Source organism: Bubalus bubalis, chromosome 3, assembly GCF_019923935.1.
Source record: "Bubalus bubalis isolate 160015118507 breed Murrah chromosome 3, NDDB_SH_1, whole genome shotgun sequence".
Classification (NCBI taxonomy): Eukaryota; Metazoa; Chordata; class Mammalia; order Artiodactyla; family Bovidae; genus Bubalus; species Bubalus bubalis.
Genome location: NC_059159.1, coordinates 17,975,468 through 18,002,791, shown reverse-complemented (window position 1 = coordinate 18,002,791; position 27,324 = coordinate 17,975,468). Strand labels below are relative to the sequence as shown.

Below are 27,324 nucleotides of genomic sequence, written 5' to 3'. Positions count from 1 at the left end.
CTGGAGTGGGTAGCCTATCCCCTCTCCAGGGGATCTTCCCGACCCAGGAATCAAACCATGGGCTCCTGCATTGCAGGCAGATTCTTTACCCAACTGAGCTATCAGGGAAGCCCTGATATCAGGGAAGTTTTCAAGGGTGAAATATAATGAAGCCTGGAATTTACAACGTTTATAATTTTATTCTTGGCAAAAAAGATAGAACAAAAAGACAGAACAACAATGACAAAATAGTCATTGTTGAATCTAGGTAATAGGTATAATTATATTCATGTCAGTATTCTTTTTTACTTTTTCATGATTGAAAAATTTCATAATAAAAGGCAAGGAAAAAACCTTCAAATTTCTTTTTTAACTCTTCTGCATCCTCAGTGTTACTACTCCGCAAGGTATTCATTATTTCTTATCTGAAAACAGACCAGCCCTTCCAGCTCCCCCCTACTCCCAATCTATCACAGACAAAGGAAATTCTCTCCCTTTAAGATACAGTTCTGGGGCCAAGGATTCTGGAAATAAGGCAGCTTAAACATGCCCTGCTTCTCTTCCCCTCCTAACTGCTACCCTCTACTGCCCAAACCAAGTGGGGGCTGAGGAAGATGAATGGGCGGGACCTGGCTGGCACAGGCGAGAGGCCCTGAGACAGGCTGGGACCTGGGAAATCCTGGGGCAAACTGTGCCTGCCATGGGACCCTGGAGTGAAGTCAGGGTGAGCCTTGTCCAGACCCCTTGCCCCCAGGAGCTGATGGGGAGCCAAGTAGGTGGGCCAAGTAGCCTCTGTGCTTAAGGCTGGTCTTGCTAAGGAGGCAAGAGACCACTACTGCTCTAGGGACCCCCACAAAGTGGGGCGTTCTAGTATCTCACCTCCAGTCCTGATGAGCAAAGATATATAATCAACATCACTCCTCTGATGGGGCTGGAGAGAGGTGGAGAAAACAGAGCTACCAAACAGGCCACTGCTATCAGATGCCAGCATGACTAGGACTCAGGACACACTAAAGATACCACCACAAATCATGGCGGGAAGAACTTGTCAGTAGTAAAGGGGGATGGGACAACTGGGTGACCATCCAGAAAAAAAAAAGATAATTAAAGATGAGTTAAAGTGGACTTACTCGTCCACTCAGACATACCCCCAAAGTATCAAAGATTCAGATGTTAAAAGTGAAGACATAACAATACTCAGGGAGGAAAATATGAGCAAAATTTTCTACTTAAAAAAAAAAAAAGGCTTTGTAACAAAGGCTCTAAATCTAAACGCCATAAGATAAGTGGTTTATACACTTGGTTACACAAACGCATTTCAAGAAAACTTGAGTGGCGAAAAAGTTTCATTAGCAAAGCCAAAAGATGAACTTTGACAAGATTACAACTCATGTAATAGACAAAGGGCTATTTTCCTTATAGAAGGACCACCTAGACATCAATTTTAAAAAAAGACCAATAACTTAATATATAAATGGGCCAAGGACAGGAACAGACCATTCACGGAAAAATAGAAACAAATAGTCCTCAGATACATAAAAAGATGCTCATTCTCACTGGAAAGAGAAATGCAAACCGAAGCTACCTTAAGATAATGTATTTTAGGATCAGATTGGCAGAAAACAAAATTTTGATGACACTCAGTTGGCAAGGCTGAGGGGAGAAAGGTGTGTTCATTTGTGTTGGTGGGAGAGCAAATTGATATAAGCCCTGAATGCAGCAATTTGTCAACATCTAAAAAATACCTACTGTTTACCCCTTGCCCCAGCAATTGGACTTTTGGGATTTCACTGTGATTTATCTGTACAGGTTTACAAGATTATTTATTATAATGTTGTTTGTAATAGCAAAATATAGGACACAATCCAAGTATCCATCAACAGTGGACTGGTTAAATGATTTATGCTACATCCCTACAACGGGAAAGCATGTAGCTATAAGGAAGGATACTTTCTATGTACAAGCTCCAAGGCACATGGTTAAATCAAAAAGGCAAAAAAATAAATAAATAAAAAACAAGATGTCCTGCATGCTATCTTTGTGTAAGACAGACAGAAAATAATCAATATATTCATACTAGTCCGTGTTTGCAGAAAGCAACTCTGGGAGAATAGAGAAAGAATTGATTCAAATGGTAACTTTTAAGCTGATAAAGAACAGGGCAAGGAAAATTATATGTATGAGAATTATTGTTATATACTTTTTAATGCTTTGATTAAAAAAAAACACATAAGTATATAACCTAGTTTAAAAGAAAAAACGCATACCTTGAGGCTATTCACAAGATAGAGGGCCGGAAAATATAATTATAATGTAAACAACAAGAAGAAAAAACTCTCTGAGATTCAAGTAAGGCACAAAAGAAGAAGAAAGGGACTGCTTTAGAACTTTAAAATATATTGTTTTACTATTAATTGGAGGAGAAGATAGTTACTCTTGATATTCAAATGTGTGGCCTGGGAGATCAAGCAGAAAAAAAATCTCAAACCTCAGAGCAAAAGCACACAGAGATGGAAGTAAAGAGGGAAAAGATAAGAAACTGGGAGATCCACCCAGGAGAGCCAACATGCAACAGAAAAAGGAAAAGAAACAATAGTCATGTTAACAAGCAGATTTCCCTAAGCTGGAAAGCAGACCCAAGTCTACAGACTGGCAGGGCTCTGTGAGTTCCAGATGGGTCGCTGAGAAAAAGAATCGTCATCACACACATGCTCTAGAACACATTGGATTAGGAACTGGAGGGAAAAGCAGAAGCCACTAAAGATGAGGAAAGTACAGAAGGACAAGAGAGTAACAGAAGGAGAAAAAAAGGGAATCAATAGCAACCTCATTGAAGGGGAAAAGAATAAGGTAACAAGGTAAACCAATAAATGTAACACAAACCACTGGTAATAAAATCAAGGACAGTGTATCAATTGTTAAATGAAATGTGAACAGACTGAATTACCCCATTAAGACACAGCTTGGGTTTAAAAATCAGTAATACGATACACACAAGAAATATGCTTTTTTTTTTAATAAAAAAATGATAATGGTTGAAAATAAAAGGACACAGAGAGATACAAGCAAGTATCTGAAATATACAACCTGAAATTCTACCTTTCTGTTATTAATATGGTCATGCTTCCTTTTTATTTCATTTTATTTTAACCTTTTCACTTGCTGGTATCTCTCTGTGTCCTTTTATTTTCAACCATTATTATTATTATTATTTTAAAGAAGGCTGAGTGTTGAAGAATTGATTCTTTTGAACTGTGGTATTAGAGAAGACTTTTGAGAGTCCCTTGGACTGCAAGAAGATCAAATCAGTCAATCCTAAAGGAAATCAATCCTGAATATTCATTGGAAGGACTGATGCTGAAGCTCAAGTTCAAATACTTTGGCCAGCTGATGCGAAGATCTGACTCATTAGAAAAGAGCCTGATGCTGGGAAAGACTGAAGACAGGAGGAGAAGGGGATGACAGAGGATGAGATGTTTGGATGGCATCACCGACTCAGTGGGCATGAGTTTGAGCAAGCTCTGGGAGATGGTGATGGACTGGCAAGACTGGTGTGCTGCGTCCATGGGGCCGCAAAGAGTCAGACACAGCTGAGCTACTGAGCAACAGGCACTAAGCAGGATAAACAGGGAATGACATACTGATACAAAGGCACAATCTGTGATGACAGGACAGTCAAAATCTGTATGCTCCCAATAGCATTATAGTTAAATAGAAAAAGCAAAAAACTATTACTAGTACGAGAAAAGGGCTTCCCTGGTGGTCCAGTGGTTAAGAATCCATCTCCCAATGCAGGGGACATGTGTTTGATCCCTGGTCTGGGAAGATTCCACATGCCGCGGAGCAACTAAGCCCACTCGCCATAACTACTGAGCCCACTCTCATGTGCCCCATAACTACTGAGCCCACTCTCTATGGCCCATGTGCCCCAAACAAGAGAAGCCCCCACTGTGAGAAGCTGGTGGACCGCAATGAAGAGTAGCCTCCACTCATCACTGCTAGAGAAAGCCTGTGCACAGCAATGAAGATCCAGTACAACCAAAAATAAAAATAAATGAATAAATCTTTTTTTCAAAAGTACATGAAGTACTTTATAGAGAGAATTTGAGATGGAGATTTAATACACCTCTATCAGAATCAGAACAAAAGAAGCATATAAAGAAAATGTATTTGAATAATCAATACACTTGATTTGGTACATAAGGAACCTTACATCCTTTAAGTATACAAAAACATTTGTATAGAAAACATACAGGGACTTCTCTGGTGGCCCAATGGTTAAGAATCCATCTGTCAATGGAGGGGACACAGGTTTGATCCCTGGTCCAGGAAGATCCCACAGGCAGTGAGCAACTAAGCCCGCAAGGCACAACTAGAGAGTCTGTGTACCGCCAAGATCCTACAGGACGCAATGAAGATCTGATGCAACCAAAGAAAGCAAGAAAATGTACAGGTTTCCTCTGTCTTTGAAAACTTAAAAAAAAAAAAAATTATTTACTAGGCCAGAAGGAAATCCATGACAAAACTGGAGCTTTTACAAATCTAGAAAAAAGGAATACTTCCCCGGTAAAATAAAAAACTGCCAAAAATAAATAAAATAAAAAATAACATGGCCAAAATCAACTAGCGAACCAGTGGAAAACCTAAAAAGACTAATTACCATTGATGAGCAAAATTAATAAATAAAATCTGCCACGGACAGAGCACCAGGTCCAGAAGGTTTCTCAGGAGGCTGAATTGCAGATGCCGTTAGAATTCACCTCTGAGATCACCTCCTTGGACAGCATTGTAGATCTCCCTCTCGCCTGAGAGATGTGGGATGGAGGCAGGGGTGCTTCTTGGACGTGTCCCCCATAGAACCCTGCATTGGAATTCACCACAGAATACTGTAACTGTCATTTACTCGTCAGTCACTCCTTCTGGAATGGAAGCTACCTTCAGGCAGGCACCATCTCTGATTTTTCATCGTCTCCAGTGCCTGGTAGCATTACCTGCTTTTTACTGAATCAAGAGATGTGGAAGCGAAAAAGTGCATCATAAATGTCAGAGTATGCTGGGACAACCCTATGTCTGTAAAACTCCCCAACATGTAAGCCTAGGAAAGCAGAATGGATGGAGAGAAACCAAAACCCTGAATCATTAGATTGAAATCCCCCCCATTAGCCAAATATTTGTAATGGGGTTAAACTATCTTTCATCCCTCTCCAGTACTCTTGCCTGGAAAATCCCATGGATGGAGGAGCCTGGTAGGCTGCAGTCCACGGGGTCGCTAAGAGTCGGACATGACTGAGCAACTTCACTTTCACTTTTCACTTTCATGCATTGGAGAAGGAAATGGCAACCCACTCCAGTATTCTTGCCTGGAGAATCCCAGGGATGGGGGAGCCTGGTGGGCTGCCGTCTATGGGGTCGCACAGAGTCAGACATGACTGAAGCGACTTAGCAGCAGCAGCAGCGAACTATCTTTATGGGCTTTCCTGGTGGCTCAGATGGTAAAGAATCCGCCTACAATGCGGGAGTCCTGGGTTCTATCCCTGGGTGGGGAAGATCCCCTGGAGGCGGGTATGGCAACCCACCCTAGTATTCTTGCCTAGAGAAACTCCACGGACAGAGGAGCCTGGTGGGCTATAGTCCATGGGTCAGAAAGAGTTGGACATGACTGAGCAACTAAACACACACACACAAATTATCTTTATAGGGGGAATGTGCGTGCTCACTCGCTTCAGTCGTGTCTGACTCTGCAATCCCATGGACTGTAGCCCTCCAGAGTCCTCTGTCCATGGGATTCTCCAGGCAGAATGTGAAGGGAAAGTGAAAGTTGCTCAGTCGTGTCCGACTCTTTGTGACCCCATGGACTATGGCATTCTCCAGGCCAGAATACTGGAGTGGGTAGCCTTTCCCTTCTCCAGGGGATCCTCCCAACCCAGGGATCGAACCCAGGTATCCCGCATTGCAGGCAGATTCTTTACCATCTGAGCCATCAGGGAAGCCCCACCCAGATCCAGCTCCAAATCGCCCCAACACTCTGCTGTGGAACAGTGACTGTGTTCTGATCATCGGGTACTCCCAGTCATGATCATGGGCTTTCCTGTGCCGAGGACGTGACAGTGACCAGCCATCAGGGCTGGCATTTGGTACCAACTGCCAATCCTCTCCCACTATTGGATCAACAGCTCCAGGAAGAACAGAGCAAATAGAAATAGGGTGAAGCAAGCTGCAGAGCTCAGGGAGGAAGTGGGGAGGCAGGTGGGCTTGCCAGGAGATTGTCTCAGGAGGCCTGGGGGCTGAAGGGAGCCAGGTGAGACCCGGGCTGGGGGTGGGGGGACCACCCAGTGACAATAGCCTGCAGGGCTGGAGGCTGTGCCTTTCCACCTTGGGAACAGTGGGCAGGGAGGGGTCTCAGTGGCCAGCAATGTGGGTAAGCATGGCGGGGGGCTGGTCCCTAGGACCTACTCTTTCACAAACCAGGTCATAGGCTGGGCAGTGGGGCTCTCGGGTTAGCTTGGGGCTGCAGGTGAGTCACGGGGAGGGTGAGTTCAGGCCAGGTGTAAAGAAACCAGCTGGGCCACTCTAGGACAGCTATCCTAACTGGGCAGTGGGGAGAGCTGTTAGAAGGGAGGGTGGACAAGCAGACCCATGAGTCCCTCCACTTGGCCTCTGCTCCTCTGTTCTGACCACCCCTTCCTTTTCAGAAGCCCCCCTCCCTCCAGCTGGTCCCAAAGGGGGATCCAGCTGGGTCTGCCCAAGGCCAGTTCCCTCATCTCGGTCACAGCTTCCTGGGGCTGCCCTTGGAGTCTGTCCCACGGAGTGCGGGGCCGGGATCCAGAGAGGAGGGCAGGGCACGTGGCAGCAGGGGTCACCAGGTGGGTTCTCTTCTGGGGTGGGCTCACAGAATGATCGGGAGGGGACGCAGAAGGGTGTGGGAAAACCGCCGTGGCTCGTCCCTCCTCCCCCAGGGTCCTGACTCCAGGGCACATTTCCTGGTCACTCACCGGTCTGGCTGAGGAGGAGAAAGGAGAGTCCTGGGGCTCCTAGCCGTCTGGAAGTTGCTCCTAGCTGTCTGGAAGCTGCCTAGGTGCGGCGCCTCCTGGGCTGTTTGCCTAAGACACTGCGGAGGCCGGGGCTGTGACCCCTTCCTCCCAGTGGCTAATGCCCGGCGGCAGGGGCGGGCTCCAGTCCAGGTGGCCGGCCTGGCCCTTCCCACCTCTGAGTTGTTCTAGGGCGCAGTGGTGACCACGCCCTGAAATCCTCGGGGCAGAACGGCCCCTGGCCCAGGGGTGGGCCCTGCAGTCTCTGGGGAGGAGTCACAGAGGCCCCTTCCTGGGTTCCCAGACTGCCTCCTGGCAGCATGTGTGTGGGGGGGGGGGCCGGGAGGACCGGTGGACCACTTTCCTCCCCCTCCTCCCTCTCTCCCTGCTCGGAAGGGGTGCTTCTACCTCTCTCCTGTTATTATTGTTCAGTTACCGATTGTGTCCGACCCCATGGACTGTAGCCCGCCAGGCTCCTCTGTCCATGGGATTTCCCAGGCAAGAACACTGGAACAGGTTGCCATTGCCTTCTCCAGGGAATCTTCCTGGACCAGGGATTGAGTGTCTCCTGCATTGGCAGGCGGGTCCCTTATCACTGAGGCCTTCTACCCTCTCCTGGGACATCTCATTCTCCCACCTCACCATCAGGCACAGAAAATTCCTGCCTCCTCCCTGCCCCGGTGCCCATGACACGGCTGGGCACATACCGGGCACTCTGAAAGGTGAATACCTGTTTGCCTTGGGCTTGTACTGTCCTTGCTGAGGGGAATGGGGCGGCCAAGCTTGAAAGCCGCCTGGCCGAGACTCAGCCTGGGAGTCAGAGTGGGGTTTGGGGCCTGGAGGAGTGCATCTGGTCTTAACGCTGCCTCCTCCTGGCTGTGTGACCTTTGGTCAGTCACTAAACCCCTTTGAACCTCTGTCTGTACTCTGGGCAAATGTGGGGTGTGCCCAGGCCTGCCTTCCGAGCCACTGGGAATATGAGTTGTTTTTTTTTAAATATGGAACACTTCACGAACTTCCGTGTCATCTTTGCTCAGGGGCCATGCTAATCTCCTCTGTATTGTTCCAGTTTGAATTTATGCGCTGCCAAAGTGAGCACTGGGAGGGTGAGCGCTCACAGGATGAGTGAGAGCTCATGGAACTGTTAGCCCCTTTGAGATGGGCTGTCGCGTCTTCCCAGGCTGTTTCTCCCAGTGGCCAACACACAGCACGCGCTTACTACATGCTAGCCTAGCTGGGTGACTGGTGAAATGCCCCATGTGGCAGAGGCTTCTCGCTTCTCGGGGCACCAGTCCCTGCCTCTGCCGATCATCCTGCCCTCCTCACCACCCTCTCCCCTTGTCCGATGGTCCACTCACTGGACACTGTCCCCACCTGCTCTGATGACCCCACGTCACCTCCAGCCACACATGCCTCTCCCTCCTCTCCTCCCCCTCCTCCTCCCCCTCCTCCCCTCCCTCTCTCTCTTCTCTGCTTCCTCCCTTTCTCCTCCCCTTCCTCCTCCCTCCCCTCCCCCTTCTCCTCCCCTCCCTTCCCCCTCCTCCTCCTCCCCCTCTCCTCTCCCCTTGCTCCCAGCCTCTGCTCCTCACTCCTTTCTCCTGGGGTGGAATCTCTTCAACTACCTCCTCGCCATCCTCTGCCTCCCTGTTTTCCTGCCCCTCTCAGGAGATTCTGGGGAGCCTCCACCCAAGATTTACACCCACACCTGGCCACATAGCGTCTCCCCTCTCTGCCTAGCTTCTGAGAATTGTCTATACTCTGCACCTGTGTCCTCAACCTTCATTCCTCTGACCCTTTGCTCTCTGCCTTCAGCAACCCCTGGACCAGCTCCTGTTAAGATAGCCGCTGACCTTCTGGTGGCCACTTCCAATAAAGCCCAATGACCTTTATCTCACTTTCTCTTTTCTTCTGGACGCTCCTTGGCTTTTGGGCCAGTGCTCTGCTGCTTTCCCTTCTTGTTCCCTGACTGTTCTTTCCTCTTTCGCTCTTCTCTCCTCCCTCTATTGCCCAAACGCTGTGGCCCCGGGGCTGTCTCGAATGCGGTGGCCCCAGGACTGTCTCAGGCGCTCTTGTCCACCCCTATCGCTCCACTATCACATGCCGAGGGCCTCCTCCTGGGCAGCAGTCCTAGCTGTCCCGGACTGGAGCCAGGCAAGGACAGAGTGAGCATCGCCTCCTTCCTCCACCACCTCCTCCCCGGTTCTCCAGGCCGCAAACAGCACCATTGCCAGTGCCAGAGTGCACACTGGGAGACGGGAGCTCCTCCTGATAGCACTCACCCTCGCAGCCCATTGGCCACCAGGTCCCACCCAGCCTACCTCCCAAATCTCCCGCCACCACTGCATGCCTGGGAGACCGCAAAGGTCCTCGTCATTCCTCAAGGCCCATCCGCAGGGGTCTTCCCTCAATCCCCTTCTCCTCTCTGCTGAGAGCCTTCCAATGGCTGCAGAATAAAGTCCAAATTCCTGCCTAGAGCCCATGAGTCCCTGCTCAGCAAGACACCATCCACTCCCGACCCCACACTCTCATCCCTGAGCCCCACCTGTGAGGTCTTGGACAAGTCTGCCCAAGGGGCATCACAGCAGAGCCCAGGACCACAGTGGGAGAAGACCTCCCGCTCAGATCCCAGTGCCTCCTGAGCTCAAAGAAAAATCATCCCAGCAGCCAGTGTCTCCGCCTCGAGCCTCCGGCACCTCCAGCTGCAGTGGTGTGTTAGGAGTAGGTGGACATATAGATGATCAGGGTAGCGGGTAGGGCTTGTACAGGGAGGAACTGAGGTGTCTGCCGGAGACCTGGGCTTCCACCGAGATGCTCTGCTCAGTCTCAGCTCTGGCCCTAATTCACTGTGTGACCTGAACAAATCACTTAGCATCTCTGGTCCTGTTTCCTCCCCGGTGTAATGGGAATAAGACCACGCTCCCCGTGGCCATGTTTTATTTGAGTGTCAGCTGTCGGCCTCCCTTGACACTCCATCCAGGACAAACTCCAGAGGAGGGGAGTTGGTTCCTTCCTGGGAAGGAAGTCCCACCCTGCTGTGTGTTCACAGCAGCACTTAGAGAAGGAGTTTCCTGAAACGTGAGCCTGCCTGTAATCTCCTTGGAGGAGAAAGTTCCCAGCTTTCCCCTCCATTCACTAAGTGAACTGATGGAACACCTGCCAAGCACCAGGTGAGCCTTTGGCTCTAAAGGCGGCCGAGGCACAGCTCCAGCTCTGGGGGGCTCACTGTCTGGGTTGGGAGACTGGCAGGAGGGGACAGATCTTCAGTGTGGGGCACAGGCCGTCTGTGATAGAGCTACACTCGAGGTGCTGAGGTGCGTGGGCAGAGGTGAGGTGCGAGAAGATGTGGCACCTTTGGGACCTTACAGGTCCCGGGTTTATGGTTAAGGGAGCTGCCTCTCCTTGTCCCTCCTCAGCACATTCCGTAAGGCTCTGGCCCAGGCTCGATGCCAGGAGCTGGGATTCAGAGAGCAAGGCCAGTGCCCCACCTCCAGAAGGGAGGAGTGCACCTCCAAGAGCCAAATAGATATTCCCACCATCACAAGGACAGAGAGTGTGGAGAGGCGCGAGAGCCTGCCGAAGAAACGGAGCGGCGCCGGGGGGCAAGGAGAGCAGGCGTGCAGCCATATATTCCAGAGAAGATAGAATAGATAGATGGTGGGCTGGCAGAGGCGTTTGGCGCAAGGGTTTGGCTCCATCACCCTCCACCTCCTCAGCTCCTCCCCTCAGGGTCCTTGATCTCTTTCCTTGCAGCCGCACGTTGTTCCCCATTCTGGCCACCAGAGGGCGGGCTGCCCCTTGCAAAAACTGTAGCAAAGGTGGAGCCGGCCCGGAGGAAAAGATACCCAGTGGGACCTCAGCCAGTCTTCGCAGACCGCCTACTACGTGTCAAGCACTTCCACGCTTCACCTCTTTTAAGACTCTCAACAACTCGAATCCTTTGATATTGTTCTGCGTGTACACAAGAGGGCATCGTGGCGGGGGGAGTGAAGTGACTCGTTTAGCAGCTGGCAGGTGATCCAGCAGAGTCAAATTCGAGTCTGTGTAGCCTCAAATCCTGAACACTGCATCATAAGACCAGGAGGAGGGAAGACCCGGGGCCTTGCAGATGGGGACGGTGCGTCCTTCCTCTGGGCATCCCAGACTCATTCTCCGCAGGTGGCAGGCATCAATATTTATTATAATCATATTGGGTCCAAAAAAGGAAATCAGAGACTCACAAGTTTCAGGAGTATTCTCTCCACCGTCCCCTAGCCTCTTGGTCTAAACGCAAACTGAGACTCTGAGTGAGGAAGTGGATTGCCCATAATTACACAGCTGCGGCAGATGTCAGAAGGGGGCCTGTGCACCGCCCCCCCCCCCCCCATCTTGCCCGGAAAAGTCCCTAAACTTGAAGAAGTCCGGGCCAGCAAAGGATTTTGAGGTTGTAAGAGTTTTAAAAACGTGCCCCTATTTTAAAAATAATATTTAAATATTATTTCAGAAATCCCCAAATTTACATAACCAGATTCTGAGGCAAAAAGAACATCCTCACTATAACTGGACTTATTTCTGAAACAAACCCATCGAAATTAAAAAAAAAAAAAAAAAAAAGAGGAACTAAAATGTTGGAACCAGCCAAAAAAGGAAAGCAGACCCCTGACTTTCACATCCATTATCTCCTCCGAAGCCCAAGCTCATGTGAGAAACGCGAGGCAGGTAGAGCCGGCGGCGGCACTCCGCCACCATCCCTTATTTCATTCCAGATGTGTTTTGGATTTTAGAAAGGTAACGGGCCCGCACCTACTACAGGGGACATAACGCTCCCAGCAAGGCTTGGGCGGCACCTTATGATCGGGTTTACTTGCTCTTCTACAGCAAAACTTGAATATTCACACTATTAAGGCTGCCCACGGCAGCACATGGGCTCAAGTTAAATTCTACCATTAACTGAGTTACAGAAGCCCTTTGAGCTCCAGGGAGCTTTGGCATTTGGGAGCTGCAGATAAGAAATCTTGAGTGAGCCTGTTCCCCTCTGGTTTTGTGGTTGAGCAAGTTAGGCTCGGCGTGAGAGAGTTGGTCCAAAGCCGGCAGACACAGCTGCTCCGTCGAGCCGGGACTTAAGGCTCAGGGGGTCTCCCAGTGTCCGGGCTCTTGGAGGGTGGGAGTAACCCCCGCCCCGGTCTCCCTGCTCCCGGCTCCCTGTAGCGTACCTGCTCCGGCCGCTGCTCCGTCGGCGGGTCGCGCACGTCCTGGATGGCCTCGTAGACGTTCTCGGAGTCGCTGCGCGCCAGGGGCCGCGGGCACACCCATGAGCCGGCCACGCTGCAGGCCTTGAAGCCTCCTCCGCTCCCGAGGAGGCCGGCAGGGAGCGCGGCGGTGCGGGCCAGGTCGTCCAAGGACTGCGCGGGCCGCACGGGCGCCGCGGGCCGCGTGTACAGGCAGGCGGGCGAGCCAGGCGCCAGGCTTCGACGCTGGGTGGCCGCGCCCGGTCGAGCTCGGCCGCACAGGGAGCCCGCGCGGCCCCGGGGCTCGGCGGGGGCGCCGTCGGGTCCGGAGGGCGCCGACGCGCTCACGAAGCGGTAGTCATAGGCGAGCGGTTCGGGAACTGCGGGGCCCTGGAGGGGCTCGGGCGGCGGCGGGGCGGGCGCGGGGTGGCCGAGGGCCGGCAGCTCGCGCACGTACTGCGCCGGCAGGTAGAAGGGGCGGCCGCCCGGCTCGCTCCGCACGTGCCACCAGTGCTCCGTGCTGCGGCGCAGCAGTCGGTAGCGCTCGTTGGGCTGGATGGCGACGCGGCGCCCGTCCTTGCCCGTGTACTCAAAGGGATGCTCCACCAGCACGTAGACGTCCCCCTCGACGTCCGCCGACATCGCGGCCGCCGCGTGTCCCTGTGGGCGACGAGGAGGAGGGGCGCGGAGGTCAGGACCGCCGAGAGGGCCGCGCTCTGCACAGGGGAGCCCGAAGACTTCGAGTCCCGAAGCTTCAATCGTGTACGTTCGGGCCTCGGTTTACCTATCTCGAAAACGCGGGGCTTGGACGAAATAATCTCTACGGTTTTAATTCTTACACGCAGCGATGGAATTAAGACAGCCATTTCATTCTGCGGCCTGGAGTATAAAATTCTATCCCTCGGTGGGGAGATGGTGGTTAACACCGGTCCGGCTTTAAAGCCAAGGAAGCTTTAAGGCTGGTTGGGGGGGACATCACGTGTGTATAAAAATTGGGCCTCAGTTTCCGCATTTGTAAATAGCCCATACCTCCATTCCGCCCTGTCCGGATACTTCCAGGAGCCCTCAGGGAATCGCGTCCTTGGCAGCTCCTATCGCCCCAGCCACCCACCAAGGCGCGTGAGCCCCAGGCCCGAGGGGGACAGAGTTGGGGCGCAGGTTCTGGGAGCGGCCCCCGCTTCTCTGTACTCTGGGAGTGTCCCTGCCCTGCTTAGTCCAAGGGCCTTGGCATAAGGGGCCGCGACTGCCAAGGCCGGGGAAACCGGTTCTCTTGGTTTCTCTTTCCTTCCCCAGCGGCTTAGCCACAGACGTGACCCCGGAGCCCCGCCCGCCCAGACCGACCAGCACCTCCCCCTGCGCTGCGGCTCCCACCTCCACGTCCAGAGAGAGGCTTGGCCCTTGCGGCCTGCCCTCTGCCCTGCGGTCTCTATATTGCCCCACGAGAGTGGTCCCTAGAGAATCCACTCTTTGATAGTGACTATCCGTGCGGTGTACCCAAGGGACCCCCAAAGTTATCCCGGAGTGAACATCACAACCCACTCTCCCTCTCGCAGGCTCAGCCTGGACCCTGGTGTGTCGGGGGAGCGGCGTCACAGCTCAACTGGAAGTCCGTCTGTGAGGCTGGTCCCTCCAAACCTTTACATTGGCCACATCGACTGCCCCACGATGGTGACCTGGGACCAAGCAGGTGCAGGTGGAAGCTCGGCCTCTAGTTGAGTCTGAGCGACCCAAGGCACAGGGTCTGGCCGCGGGGCGCCTAGCGCTCCTTCTCTACTTTCTCAAACTTTCCTCGACGGGGAAGGAGTGTAAAACGAGCCACTGAGCACACTGGGCCCTGGACGCGGGGTCCTTGAGCTGACTGCAGCTAAGCCAACCAAGCTTAAGGACACCCTTCTCTCCGCCTTCCCCCGGACCCCCTGCCTCTCACTTACGTCGGCAGGGCGGGCCTCGCGGAGCCCATGGGCGGGCTGGGTGGAGCCGGAGGATGGATGCAGGTTAGGGCCCTGCCATCTCCTTGGGCGGGGCTTCAGACGGCTTGGCAGGAGAGACTTCAGGGAGCTGGAGCTGGTAAGGAGAGCAAAGAAGGTGAGTGACGCTTGGAAGCACCGCCTTCAATTCCCGAAGCGGCGGTGTCTGGGAGGGGCGGGGCGGAGCCTGAAGAAATCCGCCTAGGCCGGTGGGGCCTTGGAGGCGCGACCCGAGCAGAAAAAGGCCTGAGGGAGGGGCAAGGGCAGGGAGGGCTGCGGCCGAAGGGGCACGGAAGGTTCACGAGTGGAGCCAAGGGAGGGTAGGGTCCGGCCCCTGCCGCGCCCCACCCCCACACGCGGGATACGGCTTCCAAGAGGCTCTGCGTCCCGCGGACGCGATGCTTCGGGACTGCTCCACCCGGCTTGCCATCTAGCCCGAGCGTCCCCAGTCCTAGCAAGGCTATTTGCATCCTGAACCATCCGGATTGCAGGCACTGCCGCTCCGGTCCCATCCTCGTCCTCCCCAGGCCCTTTTCGAACTCAGCTCGGTCAGGCCTGGAAAAACTTGGAGTGGGGTTCCCACTGCAGAGACGCTCCCCGGAGCGCGGGGTCACTGGTTGGGTGGGGAGGGGACCCGGTTCTCGTCTCCTTCCCCGATCCTGGGGGGAGCGAAGAGAGGGATCAGGGGAGCGGGGAGGGTCCCTGGAGCGCGAAGACCGACCCTTCACCAGGAGGTGCCCTGCGTCCACGGCTTGGGAGACAGACAAGAGTCACAGCAGCGCCCACGCCTGGGTCGGCGCAGGGGACCTGGACCTGGGCCCCTCCTGCCCCAGGACGGCGAGCAGCCCTTCGCCTCCCACCTCCTTCTGAGCAACGGCAAGATCCGTCCCGAGCCGCGCTCCTCCCAAGACCGCTCAGCTCCGGCTCCTGCGCCTTGCGCGAAGGGTGCTTGGTGCTGCCGGGTGAGGACCCCGCCACCTGCAGTCCCCCTCCCCACCCCAGATCAGCACTCCCGCCCATCAGGCCCGGCCCTGGCACCTCGGTGTCCGCTCGCTGGCCTCGCCTCCACTTGTCCTGGCAGGCGCGCGGGGGGCTCGGCGTCCGGTGCTCCCTCCTCCACCGCCCAGCTCCCGCTCTGCCCTGTTTCCTGTTCAACAATATAGCGAGGGAGGCACCGGCGGAGAGCACCCGGCAGAACTTCCTCCCGGGGCTGGGGCTGCGGCTGCGAGAGACAATCCCCGGTGTCCTGGCTTCCTGTCCTCTCTGGGACGGGCCAGCGCCCGAGGAGGGCAGACGCCACCCCCTTCCCCTGCACCTCCCGGGGATCCTGGGCCACACCTGGCTGTCTCCTGGAGGAAGGCAGCAGAGCCAGGACGGTGGGTTGAGCGGGGAGGAAGGCGGGCCAGATTTCCCTCCACCGCTGCTCTACTCCATCCCCTTTCCCCTACCTCCTGGCCTGGATCCTTGTCGGGGAGGAGCCCCCCCCCTCCCCGACCCCCAGCCAATCCGTCAAAGCTCAGAGCAACCTCCTGGGGTTGAACTCCAGATGCTCACCTTATCTCTGCATCTCAGTTTGCTTTCCTGTAAACTGGGGACAGTAACACCTACTTCATAGGATTGTTGTTGTTCAGTCACTAAGTTGTGACTCTCTGTGACCTCATGGACTGCAGCAGGTCAGGCTAATGTATTGTTATCATCACATTGTAAGAACACACATCTGATGAATTATTATTATCACTAATTTTATTATGAGATGAGCCCTCCTCTTTGGGGTTGAATTGGGGTCTCCAAACCTCCCATCTGCTATCCTCCTTTAGGCAGGAGGGGGAAGGGAGAAACAAGTATTCTCAGAAACACCTTGCTAAGGATGGACGACTGAGTCCAAAGGCAGCACATTGGCTGTGTACTCTTCTGGGTCCCGCCTCTTCACACCAGGTCCCTCAAGGCTCCTCCAAGCCCACCACCTCCTGCCCTCAAGGGAAGTGGGGCTCATGCGATGGGCAGAGGGTGCTCCCTCAAAGGCCGAAAGGCTGCTTCCAGGACAGGAAACTGCAGACATGAACCTTTCAGTCCCAAGTTCCTGCACCCTGATTTCCCTGGGAATTAGCCTGTTTCCTTCTTCTGTCTTTACAAGAGCAGCAGTGGGCTTCCTCCTGCAGGCCCTCCCCGCCCCCCAGACTTCTGCTGGAACTTCAGAGGAAAGCTGGCAGCCAAGACCAGCTGGAGCCCTAAAACCATGAGCCCTGAATCTGGCCCTGCTCACAAGCCTTTCCTTCCTGAGCCTCTTTCTCACCTTGGATGACCAGTGGGAAATGGTTTCACATGTTCCAGTGTCAGGGGTCTGTGCTTTGACATTTAAGGAACAGGAAAGAAGCATCACAGTGGGATTCCAGGCATTAGCTTCAGTTACATGAGTGTATGTGAATAAACCTTCCCAAAGGCCCTGAAATCCTACCCCATGGCGGGGGGGGTAGGGGGGGTGGTGGGGAAGGGCTGACTCGGAGGAGAGGCAAGGGTGGGGGACAGACTGAAGAATTACTTCTACTATTCTCCATGCTCACTCCTGGCACACAAACCCCCTGCTTGCAATGTTTACCTATAACCACCCCACTCCAGCCCTCCCCTGTGCCCAGGGACTGACTGAGAACAGTGGAGGCTATCAGACAGTATCTGAGGGCCTGTGGTCTCCCCCAGCCAGTGGAAGCTTTCAGATTCAGAAACCAGACCACAGATTAGAAACAGCAGGTCTTTACTGCAAAATCACTCAAAAGTCACATGGCCGCAGTTCCTTCTGTACATGGCAAAGCACTTCTCAGGGCCAGGGCCCTGCACTAGAAACAGTTTATTGCATAAAACAAAATTTTAAAAATAGTGTGGGCACTACTGAGGTTCATACCAGCTTTCCACTGGAGGTGAGGAGGGTGAATCAACTCATCTGAAAGCATCAGCAGCTTTTTGGTGGTGGGGAGGGAGGCGGTCAGCTTTAATGCTACTGGTCTCGGAGAAGGTGTGGAGTGTGGTATGCCAGGCCCCGCTGAACCAAAGTGGGCTTCTCCAGGGCCTCACTCCCGCTGCCACCTAGGGATCTTCTGGGATACAGAATACACTCACTGGGCTGGGCTCAGGCAGTGCTGCCCACCCCAGGACCACCAATTCTGGCTCTGATCAGGCTGTGTTTCTGGTGGAGCATTAATGCTGGCTGGGGGTGGGGTGGGGCTAAGGATCCACTTTCTGGTTTAGGAGGCGTTGGTACGCTGAGCACAGGTGTGCACTATCTTCTGTGATGGGGACAAAGAAGCTGTGTGACAGCCCCTTCCCTGACCTGCCCACCACCTCCTCCACTCTATTGCACAATTTATCCAGCTCCACAGGGCTGGGCAGGTGACTCAGCAGCCGAATCACCCCAAGGGAAAGGTGGAAGTGGGTTCGTCTCTTGACAGTGAAGGTGGGTATCTACCTGAGGCCTCCTATCTCAGCTGAGCACAGATAAGATGGTCAGGGGGGTCCCAGGGCTGAGAGGGGCCTGCTGGGTCCAGGAGAAGTGGGGGGGAGGCAACAGAGAAATCATGCGCCCCAAAGCCCCAGGGTCTAAATATCGCTTTGAAAACAATTTCAGGCTCCACCTGAAGATCCCCTCCAAAGGCAGTCGTGCTCCAATGAAATGTTCCAATCTCTTGGCAGCGGCCCTCCTGGGCTAGTCCAACAAAACTTTGTGAACTCATGGCTTCATAAACTGGCTGACCATCCTTCCACAGGTGGCTTCTCCTGCGTGTCCTTGCGCATCTCTGCAGCAGGGCTGGCACTCTTCGTGGAAGGATGGTGGGGGGCAGTGTGGATCCAGCCTACCTCGGTCCCGGCAGGTCCGGCAGGCGGGGGTGTGTTCCTGAAATGCGTCTGCAGCAGCCCCCTGCCCATCTGGCTGCCAGTCGGGGGTAGGGGTGAGGAGGGCAGAGGGCTGAGGGGTGGGCCAGATGACGACCCTTCCCTGGACCAAGGAAGGCTCAAAGTGCAGACAGTGCTGGTTCCGAGTCATGGCCTCCTCCTCCAGGACCAAGATCCCGGGCTATAGGAGAGCCGCAGCAGGGGTGGGGGGTGGGTTTTGACACAGAGAAATTGAAGGGCTTTTCAGGTGGAGGGGGACCAGGGAGCAGACGGGGCCGAGGAGGGGAGAGAGCGTGGCCCTCAGGACTGAGCCCGCCTGGCCCACGCAGTTTGGCACGTTGTACAGGAGCTGTAAGCAGCAAGCGCCCGGTGAGGGCGAAGGAAAGGCGCCTGCCAGCTGCTGGGCTCTGTCCCGGGGGCCTGTCCACCCAGCCACCACCCACCTCCAGGCTGGGCCTGAGCGGTTTCTACACATTTGCTCAGGGTGAGAATGCCTGGATTTCTTGGGTGACTTGTGGAGGGTCAAGAATAAAAAAATATTTTCTGTCAAAATATGAAGGGGAAAAAACCCACCTTAAAAAAACTAGACCTTTTAATCAGGAATGTGGAATTGAAAATGTTCCCCAAGTCTTGTTTCCACAGTGCTGAGCAGCCCTCATGGGGATGGGGTGTCAGTGAGGGGTGCTGGGCTGATTAGTGCAAAGGCCCCCTCCTCCCACACCAACAGACAGGGGGCACCTGCTGGTGTCCGTGCCTCCTGGAGCAGATAGGTGGGGGATAAGAGGTGTCATCAGGGGCTCCTGGGGCTCCCTCTAGTAGGCCAGTCCTCTGGTCTCATCTGAGAGTCTTCCTGGCTCTGTGACACCTTGAGAGTGTGGCCAGGCTGGTGGCCAACCCGGCTGGGATGGCTGACCCCAGGGTCCCGGGTTGGGACAAGAGGTGGGATTAGGTGAGATTGCTCTGCTCCTGGTATTTGCGCCGGCGGGCACAGCGGGGGCAGCCCTTCTTGACCACGGCCTGGCAGGTCTGGTGGAAGACGGTCTTGCATTCGCCGCACCTGGGAGAAAGCCGCAAGTGCTGCTGGGACCTCGAGCCTCCGGGGCTCGAGGCTGGTCGGTGCTCCTGACCAGAGCCGGCCACCCAAGGCACTGCCTCTCCATCCTGGGACAAAAGGTTCTTGCCGCAGTGCTGATCTCTAAGCCCCACGATGCACACTGATGCCCTCTATTGTATTTCCCTTCTTATAAATACTACTGAGACTCACTGATTCCTTGCCTGTGTTCCAAACACTCTACGGTTTAAAAAAACTCAGCCCCAGGTCTGTTCGGGGGGGGTCGAGTTTGGGTCTGGGGACACCTGCTGAAAATGAACGGATGCTCCCACTGGCTCAGTTTTCCACTCCCACATGGGTTGGAATGGAAGTTTGATGGAGGCCTCTTTCCATTTAGAGGCTTCTGATAATGAGTGATGACTGGGGACGATCGTTACGGGGCAGAGGCAGTGGCAGGTACTGCCCACCAGGTGCCCACTTTGTGCCCGGCCTTGTGCCAGCACTCCAGGCCAGTAACTCACCCAGCCCCTCCTCCACCTGTTTGCAGAGGACAAAAGTGAGGTCCTCCCCACGCAACTCAAAGGGCAGCAGCTACCTCTTCCCTAGGAAGACGGGTGGCTCGGGGGAGGCAGGGAGTCCTGTGCGGGCTTGGCCTGTCCCCCTCGCAGTGGCACCTGGGACTTGCCCCCACCCAGGGGTGGGGGTGGTGGGGCAGGGTGGCCGGCATGGCGTCTGCATACCTGACTGTGGTGTCAAACTCAAAGGGAAAGATGATGTCATGGTGGTGGCAGATCTGGCAAATGAAGCCGCGCTGGGTGCACAGGTCACAGTGGTAGACGTGCTGGGAGGCAAACTCGATCAGGGCCTTGAGGAAGCCTTCGTACACCCCATCCGCGATCTGTGGAGGGCAAGTGCCGGCCGCCAGGCCTTCTGAGAGGCCGTGCCATGCCCGAGGCCGTCTGCAGAACGTGGCCTGCTGCTCCTCCTGGCACCCTGCCTGGAGCATTCCTACCCCAAGAGGAGTTTCCTTCCACTTGGGCAAGCAAACCTCTCCGAGTGAGGCCGAGCCATGCAGGCGTGCAGTCCCTGCGCACAGAGGAATCCACTGTCCCCTCCCTCGAGGAAGGGAATGTCCCAAACCCTCACCCTCCCTACGCCCTCGCAGCCTGGAAGGCAGCTGAGCCCTGTGATCCTGGGCTTGGCTGTGGTGCCTGCCTGTCCCAGCGGGACGGAGGGCTCAGTTACTGCCCCAGGAAGCGTGGATGGCCGGACATCCATTCTGAGCTGCTGAAAGGCTGAAGATGGGACGTCTTGCCTCAGTAAACTGCAGCCAGCAGCCCCTGCCCCAACATCTCCCTTTCTGATTTCTCCAGGAATAAGTTTCTAGGAATTAGGTTCCTCTGGGCTTCCCTGGTGACTCAGACGGTAAAGAATCTGCTTGCAATGCAGGAGACACGGGTCCCATCCCTGTGTCGGGAAGATCCCCTGGAGAAGGGAATGGCAACCCACTCTCGTATTCTTGCCTGGACTCTTTGCGACCCTATGGACAGAGAGCCTGGCAGGCTACAGTCCACAGGGTCGCAAAGAGTCGGACCTGACTGAGTGACTAACACACACCTCAGGGGTGGCATTCTCACCTGCTGGAGGTCGGCGACACTGTACTTGTGAGGCGACTCCAAGAGATAATTCCTGTGGTTGAGCCTTCAAAGACAAGACAAGAGGCTCCTCAGAAGGAATCTGGGCCCACCTGTGTTTGCGTTCATTCCCTCAGCACCGCTAAGCAGGGAGAAACAGCTCCAGCCTGGGCTCGGGACCCGGACTCCAGGTGCCCAGCTGCCAGGACCTTGGGCAAGTTCCTTAACCTCTGAACCTCGGGTTTCCTCACCTGAGCAAGAGAACTCTTTTCGGGATTAAATAATTTATTTAAAGCATTTGGCACAGTGCCTTGTACATAGTAAATGAATAATTATTAACCATAGTTGATAGCATTGTATTGTATAATTGAAATTTAAGAGCAGAACTCAAATGTTTTCTCTCTCTCACACACACACACTATACAGGTTGCTCAGATGGTACAGAATCTGCCTGCAATGCAGGAGATGCAAGTTCAATCCCTGGGTCGGGAAGAACCCCGGGAGGAGGAAATGGCAACCCACTCCAGTATTCCTGCCTGGAGAATTCCATGGACAGAGGAGTCTGGTGGGTTACAGTCCTTAAGGACACAAAGAGTTGGGCACGACTGAGTGACTAACACTTTCACTGTTCATATATACATATATATATATATATAATATATATAAAATATGTGAGGATGATGGATGTGTGAATTAATAAGATGGGAGGAAGTCTTTCACAGAATTGCTATTGCTAAGTCACTTCAGTCGTGTCCGACTCTGTGTGACCCCATAGACGGCAGCCCACCAGTCTTCCCCGTCCCTGGGATTCTCCAGGCAAGAACACTGGAGTGGGTTGCCATTTCCTTATCCAGTGCATGAAAGTGAAAAGTGAAAGTGAAGTCGCTCAGTCGTGTCTGACCCTCAGCGACCCCATGGACTGCAGCCTTCCAGGCTCCTCCATCCATGGGATTTTCCAGGCAAGAGTACTGGAGTGGGGTGCCATTGCCTTCTCTATTCACAGAATAATCAATCATATATCAAATCATTACAAAAATACTATAAATATCTTACAACTTTGTAAATTATACTCAATAAAGTTGAAAAAAATTTTTAAGATATTTTAAAAAGTCTATTTAAAAAATAATGATGAGGAGGATGATGAAAGCTAATGCTTGGAGCCAGGAACTGGACTAAAAGCTTGATATATATTAATTCATTTAATTCTCACAAGAATCCTGTGAGGTTGACGCTATTATAACCCTCATTTTGAGAAGAGGAAATGGAGGCACAGAGAAGTTAAAGAACTTGCCTGTGGTCACACAGCTAGAAAGAGGCACAGCTGGAGTCTGAAAGCAGCAGTCTGGCTCCAGAGCCTGCGTCCTTCTCTCCCAGGCGAGTCTACAGGCTGCTAATAGCTATTGTCATTACTGCCGCCATCGCGCACCAGGGGCGGTGCTGGGGACAGAAGTGCACCAGGCGTGGCTTCTGCCTTCCTATTGTAGCCCCTGGTCTAGCTTAGGACAGACATTTAAGCATCTGGTTTTGGCGCTCTGGGAGAGGAGGTGAGGCTCCTGAGTGCACAGATCCCATTTCAGAGGTGGGGGTGGGGGGCAGAGGACCAGGGCTCAGCTGCCACCAGCCTGGCTCTAGTGTCCACCTCACCAATGGCAGAGATCCCAAGGGTTACATCCTGAGAGATGGACAGGAAACACCTGCAAAAAATTCCCGCCTGGCCTTGCTGTGTGTCTGTGTGGTAGTGGGGCTGGGGTGAGAATTCCCCGGTCTGAGGATGCGCGGGAGCCTGCCCCAGGGTGCTCCGGACATCTGGAGGCAGGAAGGTGCCCAGCCCCACAGCATCTGGAGCGGGTGCTTGACTGTGCCCACCCCAGGGCACGGCCCCAGTTCTAGGAGGAACCCCACCCAGGGCCGAGATGGCGAGCTCCACCAGGCAGCCCACGCTGTGCTGCCAAGTGGCCACTCAGTGCAACATGCCGGTCTCCCCGGTAAACTTCCAGCTTTCTGGGAACAGGAAGCTGCCGTTTATCACCAGGAAAATGCAGGGGGAGGGGCAGAGGGGGCGCACAGGCTGTTCCTGAGCCGGCAGGAAGGGTGGGGCCTGTTTGGATGGAGAGTCTTCTCTGTCATCTACTCTCTGCTCAGAGTCGTGGAAGCTCAAGGAGCCAGCCAGGCCACCTACCCTGGGCTTGTGAGGCCCTCAGTGAGGCCCTCCAGTTGCTGTGGAGGGGAGGTCAGCGCAGCCCCCTGAGAGAAAGATCCCAAGATCTGCCGGTTTCTCCTCAACCCTTCCTGTCCTCTCAGCCTCCACCCCAACCACCTGAGTCCAGGCCTCCTCATCTCCTGTGCCAGTTACCACACCAGCCCCCACGCCCCACTGCTGCCAAACTGGTCTTCATGGGAGTGTGACCATCCCATGCTCAAAACTCCTCAACAGCTTCGGCTGCCAGCAGAATAAAATCCTAGGCCTTTGTGGTGGCACAGAGGGTCTTCGAGGTCTAGCCCCTGTACCCAGTCTGGCTGCGCTGAGCCCTGCAAAGGTCCTGGCAAGCCACGCTCCCCCTCTACTCCCCCTCTACTCCCCAACCCCCCACAGCCATGGGTTCCCTCCGGAAAATCCAGTCCAGGCTTCCTCTGGTTTTTTCACTAAACCCTGGTTCACCACATGGGCGATGCCGTTTGTGTTGGGGCAACTCCGCTCTCCAGTGAGTGAGGACAGAGTGGGATCTGGAAGCTCTTACAGTGTACTGATGACAGCCAGACTGGAGAAGGGCGACCCCAGGTTTCTGCTTGGCTCCCTTTAATACTATTTGAATACTACCTTTGTAAAGAAGAAAAGCATTTTTTTTCTTTTTAAAAGGAGAAAGAAAACTCCACCAATCTTCAGCTGATGCCACCTCCTCCAAGAAGCTCCCTGGCTCTCTGCACCCTGCCTCCTTCCCTCACAGCACACGCCTCCCTGACCCAGGGCCATCTGTTCCCCTGTCTCTGTCCCTCCCTAGACACTGGGCCCCTCATGTGGCCCTCACCACAACTCTGGCAGGCCACATGAACATGGGGATCACTGGCCCATTTTACAGACAAGAAAACCGAGGCTCGGAGAAGTGAAGCCACTTCCTTGAGTCACACAGCAAGTCTGGGGGCAGGTGAAGGCTGCTCCTGAGCTCTTTCTTCACCCTATGCTGCTTCTGAAAATGGGACTTCTGCAGGCCTGGCCCTGCTTTCATGAAGGCTGGAAACAGCAACCAGAGAGAAAGAGGCAAGACTGCTCCCAGTTTCCAGACAGGGCAACCTGGACAGGCCAGTAAGGCTGCTGACCAATCTCAGCAGGGTAGGGATGGGCAAGTGAGGCTGGCACTCAGGACCTGCCCTACAGGCAGCTGGTCTACTCAGGTCTGCAGACATCCCTGAACCGGAGAGGGTCACAAGTTCCCACCTGACCTGAGATTTCACCACCCTGGACGGGGGCAGGAGGGCAGACTCTGGGGCCCTGGGTCCTGGAATCTCAGAAAGGATGGGAGTGAGGACCCACTGATGATGGAGACAGCAATAGCCTCCCCAGAAGCAGCCATCTGGGTCCCTCATGGTGGCCCCCAGAAGGCTTTCTGCTCTTCCAGGCCCTGCAGAGACCAGGGATCAGCCAGCTGCTCTGAGAGCCTGTGAGGGGCCAGCCTCTGTGCTTTGCCTAAGAGAGGGCTCCCCACAGCATCTCCCCAGTGCAGAGCAGCCCTGGGAGGGCAGGGACCAGGGCTGAGCAGGGGAGCCCAGCAGACAGGGTGTCTGCGCCAGCCCTGTCGGGAGGAGTGGCTGCACGGGGAACATGGAGGGGCTTGTGAGCTGCTCCAAGTCCCCAGAAACCAGCAAGGAAGCCTAGCTGGGCAGCAGGCACAGGCTCGTCCATCCGAGGTCTGTCCTCCCAGGGCCCCAGGACAGCATAGGACAGAAGGTGTCACCCCCTACCCCCAGCTGAGCACTGAAAGTCCCCCAGGCACTGGGCACCAAGAAGCTCTGTGCAGGGCATCCTGAGAGTCCTGGCCCAACCTTGTCCTCTTGCAAGGATTTGGGAAGAGCTGCTGCCAGGGTGGCAGAGCCAAGCCGCTGTGGGGCGGAGGGCTGGTGGGGCCCTGGGGAGCCAGGAGACCAGCCCCTCTCGCGTCTTGGGCCTCCTCTCACACATCCCCACTTTCCTTCTCACTGCCCGGAAATTTCTCCCTGTTCTGTCCGCACACGGGGCCTTCATCCACAGCCCATGCACATCACTACTTCTGTCTGGAACACTCTTTCCTGCAAATCCCCTCTTTCCCACTCATTTCGAAGGTCTCACACTGGAGGCCAGTTCCTCTAGGAAGCCCCCTCCCCCATCAGTGCCCTCCAATATGGGTCAGACCCCCGATTCCGCTGTACTTCCAGGGCGTCCTGCTCTCTCCTCCGCCCTCACTCCTGGGGGTAGCCGCTGCCCTGCTCCCTGCCGTGCCCTCCAGAGGGCAGGATCCAAGTCCACTGTGCTCAGTCCTGGGCCCCACACCCCTCGCCGGGCACTGAGCGCATTTTCAATAAGCACTTGTCAAATGAATGAAGGCATTACACGCACAAATAAAAGCCACTCCTAAATGCAGAGAGGGAGTCCTCCACCCAGCCCTGGCATTTCTCCCAAGAAGTTGCTTGTGCACTGACCCTGTGTGTAGTATATGTGTGTGCGTGTGTGTGTCCCTGTGTCCAGGCACTGAACAAGCCACTCTTAGATGTGTGTATGTGTCTGGGTCCCTGTGTGTGTGTGTATGTGTGTATCTGTATCTCTGTGTGTGTATCTGTGTATGTGTATGTGTGTCTCTGTGTGTGTGTGTCTCTGTGTATCTGTGTGTGTGTGTTTCTCTCTCTGTCTCTGTGTGTGTGTCCCTGTGTTCATGTGTGTATCTGTATCTGTATGTGTGTCTGTGTGTCTGTGTGTGTGTGTGTGTTTCTCTCTGTGTCTCTTTGTATGTGTGTGTGTCTGTCTGTCTGTGGTGTGTGTGTGTCTCTCTGTCTGTCTGTCTGTCTGTGTATCTCTCTCTGTCTCTGTGTCTGTGTGTGTGTCTCTCTTTGTGTGTGTGTCTCTATCTCTGTGTATGTCTATCTGTGTGTGTGTGTGTCTCTGTGTGTGTCTGTGTGTGGGTCTGTGTGTCTCTGTGTATGTGTGTGTGTCTCTCTCTGTCTGTGTATATGTGTATCTCTGTGTCTCTGTGTGTGTGTGTCTCTGTGTGTGTGTCTCTCTCAGTGTCTGTGTGTGTCTCTCTCTGTGTATGTGTGTGTCTGTGTGTGTCTTTGTGTCTGTGTGTGTGTGTGTCTCTGTGTGTGTGTTTCTGTCTCTGTCTGTGTATGTGTGTGTCTCTGTGTGTCTCTTTGTGTCTGTGTCTCTGTGTGTGTGTCTCTCTCTCTGTCTGTGTATGTGTGTGTCTCTGTGTGTGTGTGTGTCTCTGTGTGTCTCTTTGTGTCTGTCTATCTCTGTGTGTGTGTGTGTGTGTCTCTCTCTCTGTCTGTGTGTCTGTGTGTCTCTGTCTGTGTGTGTGTCTCTGTGTCTGTGTGTGTGTGTGTGTCTCTCTCTCTGTCTGTGTATGTGTGTGTCTCTGTGTGTCTCTTTGTGTCTGTGTGTCTCTGTGTGTGTGTGTCTGTGTCTGTCTGTCTGTGTGTGTGTCTCTCTCTGTCTCTCTGTCTGTGTATGTGTGTGTCTCTGTGTGTCTGTGTGTCTGTCCCCGGGTCTGGGCGCTCACCTCTTGCTCAGCTCCTTCAGGGCTCCGCTCCGGCACAGGCCCAGATAGTCCCCCAGCAGCTTCAGCTGCTCCCGGCTCCTCCCGATGAGGCGCATCTGCTCCACGTGCTCGTACAGCGACGCATTCACCAGCTGCAGGTTGATGAGGGGCTGGGCCCGGATCTGTGTCAGGAACTTCAGGGCCTGCCTGCAGACCTGAGGACACCACCGGGCGGTGAGGGTGAGACAGGAGGGCCATTTTGTGAGCGCCTGAGGTCGCCAGGCACTGGGCCACCTACTCCCTCACTCACCCCTCCAGCCACCTGCCAAGGGAAGCGGCACCATCTTCATTTTACAGATGAGGAAACTGAGGTTCAGAGAGAGGAAGTGACTTGGCCAAGGCCCACGGCTCAGATAAGTCAGGATTTGAACCCAGTTGATCTGGCTTCCAAACCTGCTCTTTCCCCTTTGGCACCAGTGGCTGCCCCTCCCTGACCACGCGGGGACAGGAAGGAGGGTCCACACGCCTCTCCCCCTGGGCCTCACAGATCCTTCCCACTATTTCCTGGCCTCCCTGCCCCTGCCCCCACTTTTCTGCCGAAAGGAAACAGACACTACCCTGGGCCGACTCAGGAACCAGGTGACCGATCTGAGTCAGGCTCCAACCACAGGAAACCATGGATCAGATACAGCTTAACCAGGGGTTTCCCGAGCTTCTTCCGTCCTCACTAACAGCACCAACCAGGGCAGGGCCTCCCTCCAAGTCTCCACGTGGAGCTGAGTGCTCGATCTGGGTTTCTCCCACTTGATAGACGTGGAAGGTTCTACTCAGCCCTGACCCTAACACCAACTACTGA

General features: G+C 54.3%; 2 protein-coding genes and 1 non-coding gene across 10 annotated transcripts in view; all 3 read right to left on the bottom strand.

The window, feature by feature from the left end:
* Window positions 1-15,644, bottom strand: part of ARHGAP27 (Rho GTPase activating protein 27) — a 36,217-nt gene extending 20,573 nt beyond the window's left edge. The window contains exons 1-3 of one of the 5 annotated variants that reach the window (XM_025279927.2): window positions 15,217-15,644; window positions 14,143-14,275; window positions 12,197-12,871 (exon numbers count right to left, since the gene is read on the bottom strand). In XM_025279927.2, coding sequence (XP_025135712.2) covers window positions 12,197-12,853 — 657 coding nt within the window. In that variant the 5' untranslated portion in view covers window positions 12,854-12,871; window positions 14,143-14,275; window positions 15,217-15,644. Of the gene's footprint in view, window positions 1-6,971; window positions 7,191-12,196; window positions 12,872-14,142; window positions 14,276-15,038; window positions 15,178-15,216 lie in introns of those variants that run through there. The other 4 variants (XM_025279925.2, XM_025279926.2, XM_044938871.1 and 1 more) reach the window with 4 other exon arrangements.
* Window positions 8,000-8,106, bottom strand: LOC112584057. The gene has a single exon (XR_003108413.1). It is a non-coding gene; the product is annotated as a U6 spliceosomal RNA (small nuclear RNA).
* Window positions 15,645-16,910: 1,266 nt separating the features above from the next.
* The window catches only part of PLEKHM1 (pleckstrin homology and RUN domain containing M1), a 57,800-nt gene continuing 47,386 nt past the window's right edge, over window positions 16,911-27,324 (bottom strand). For 3 of the 4 annotated variants that reach the window (XM_006062241.3, XM_006062242.3, XM_044938870.1), the window contains 4 exons: window positions 26,490-26,683; window positions 20,749-20,812; window positions 19,852-20,009; window positions 16,911-19,117 (listed from right to left, as the gene is read on the bottom strand). In XM_006062241.3, the coding sequence (XP_006062303.2) occupies window positions 19,006-19,117; window positions 19,852-20,009; window positions 20,749-20,812; window positions 26,490-26,683 (528 nt within the window). In that variant the 3' untranslated portion in view covers window positions 16,911-19,005. The remainder of the gene's footprint in view (window positions 19,118-19,851; window positions 20,010-20,748; window positions 20,813-26,489; window positions 26,684-27,324) is intronic. The other variant, XR_003107756.2, reaches the window with a different exon arrangement.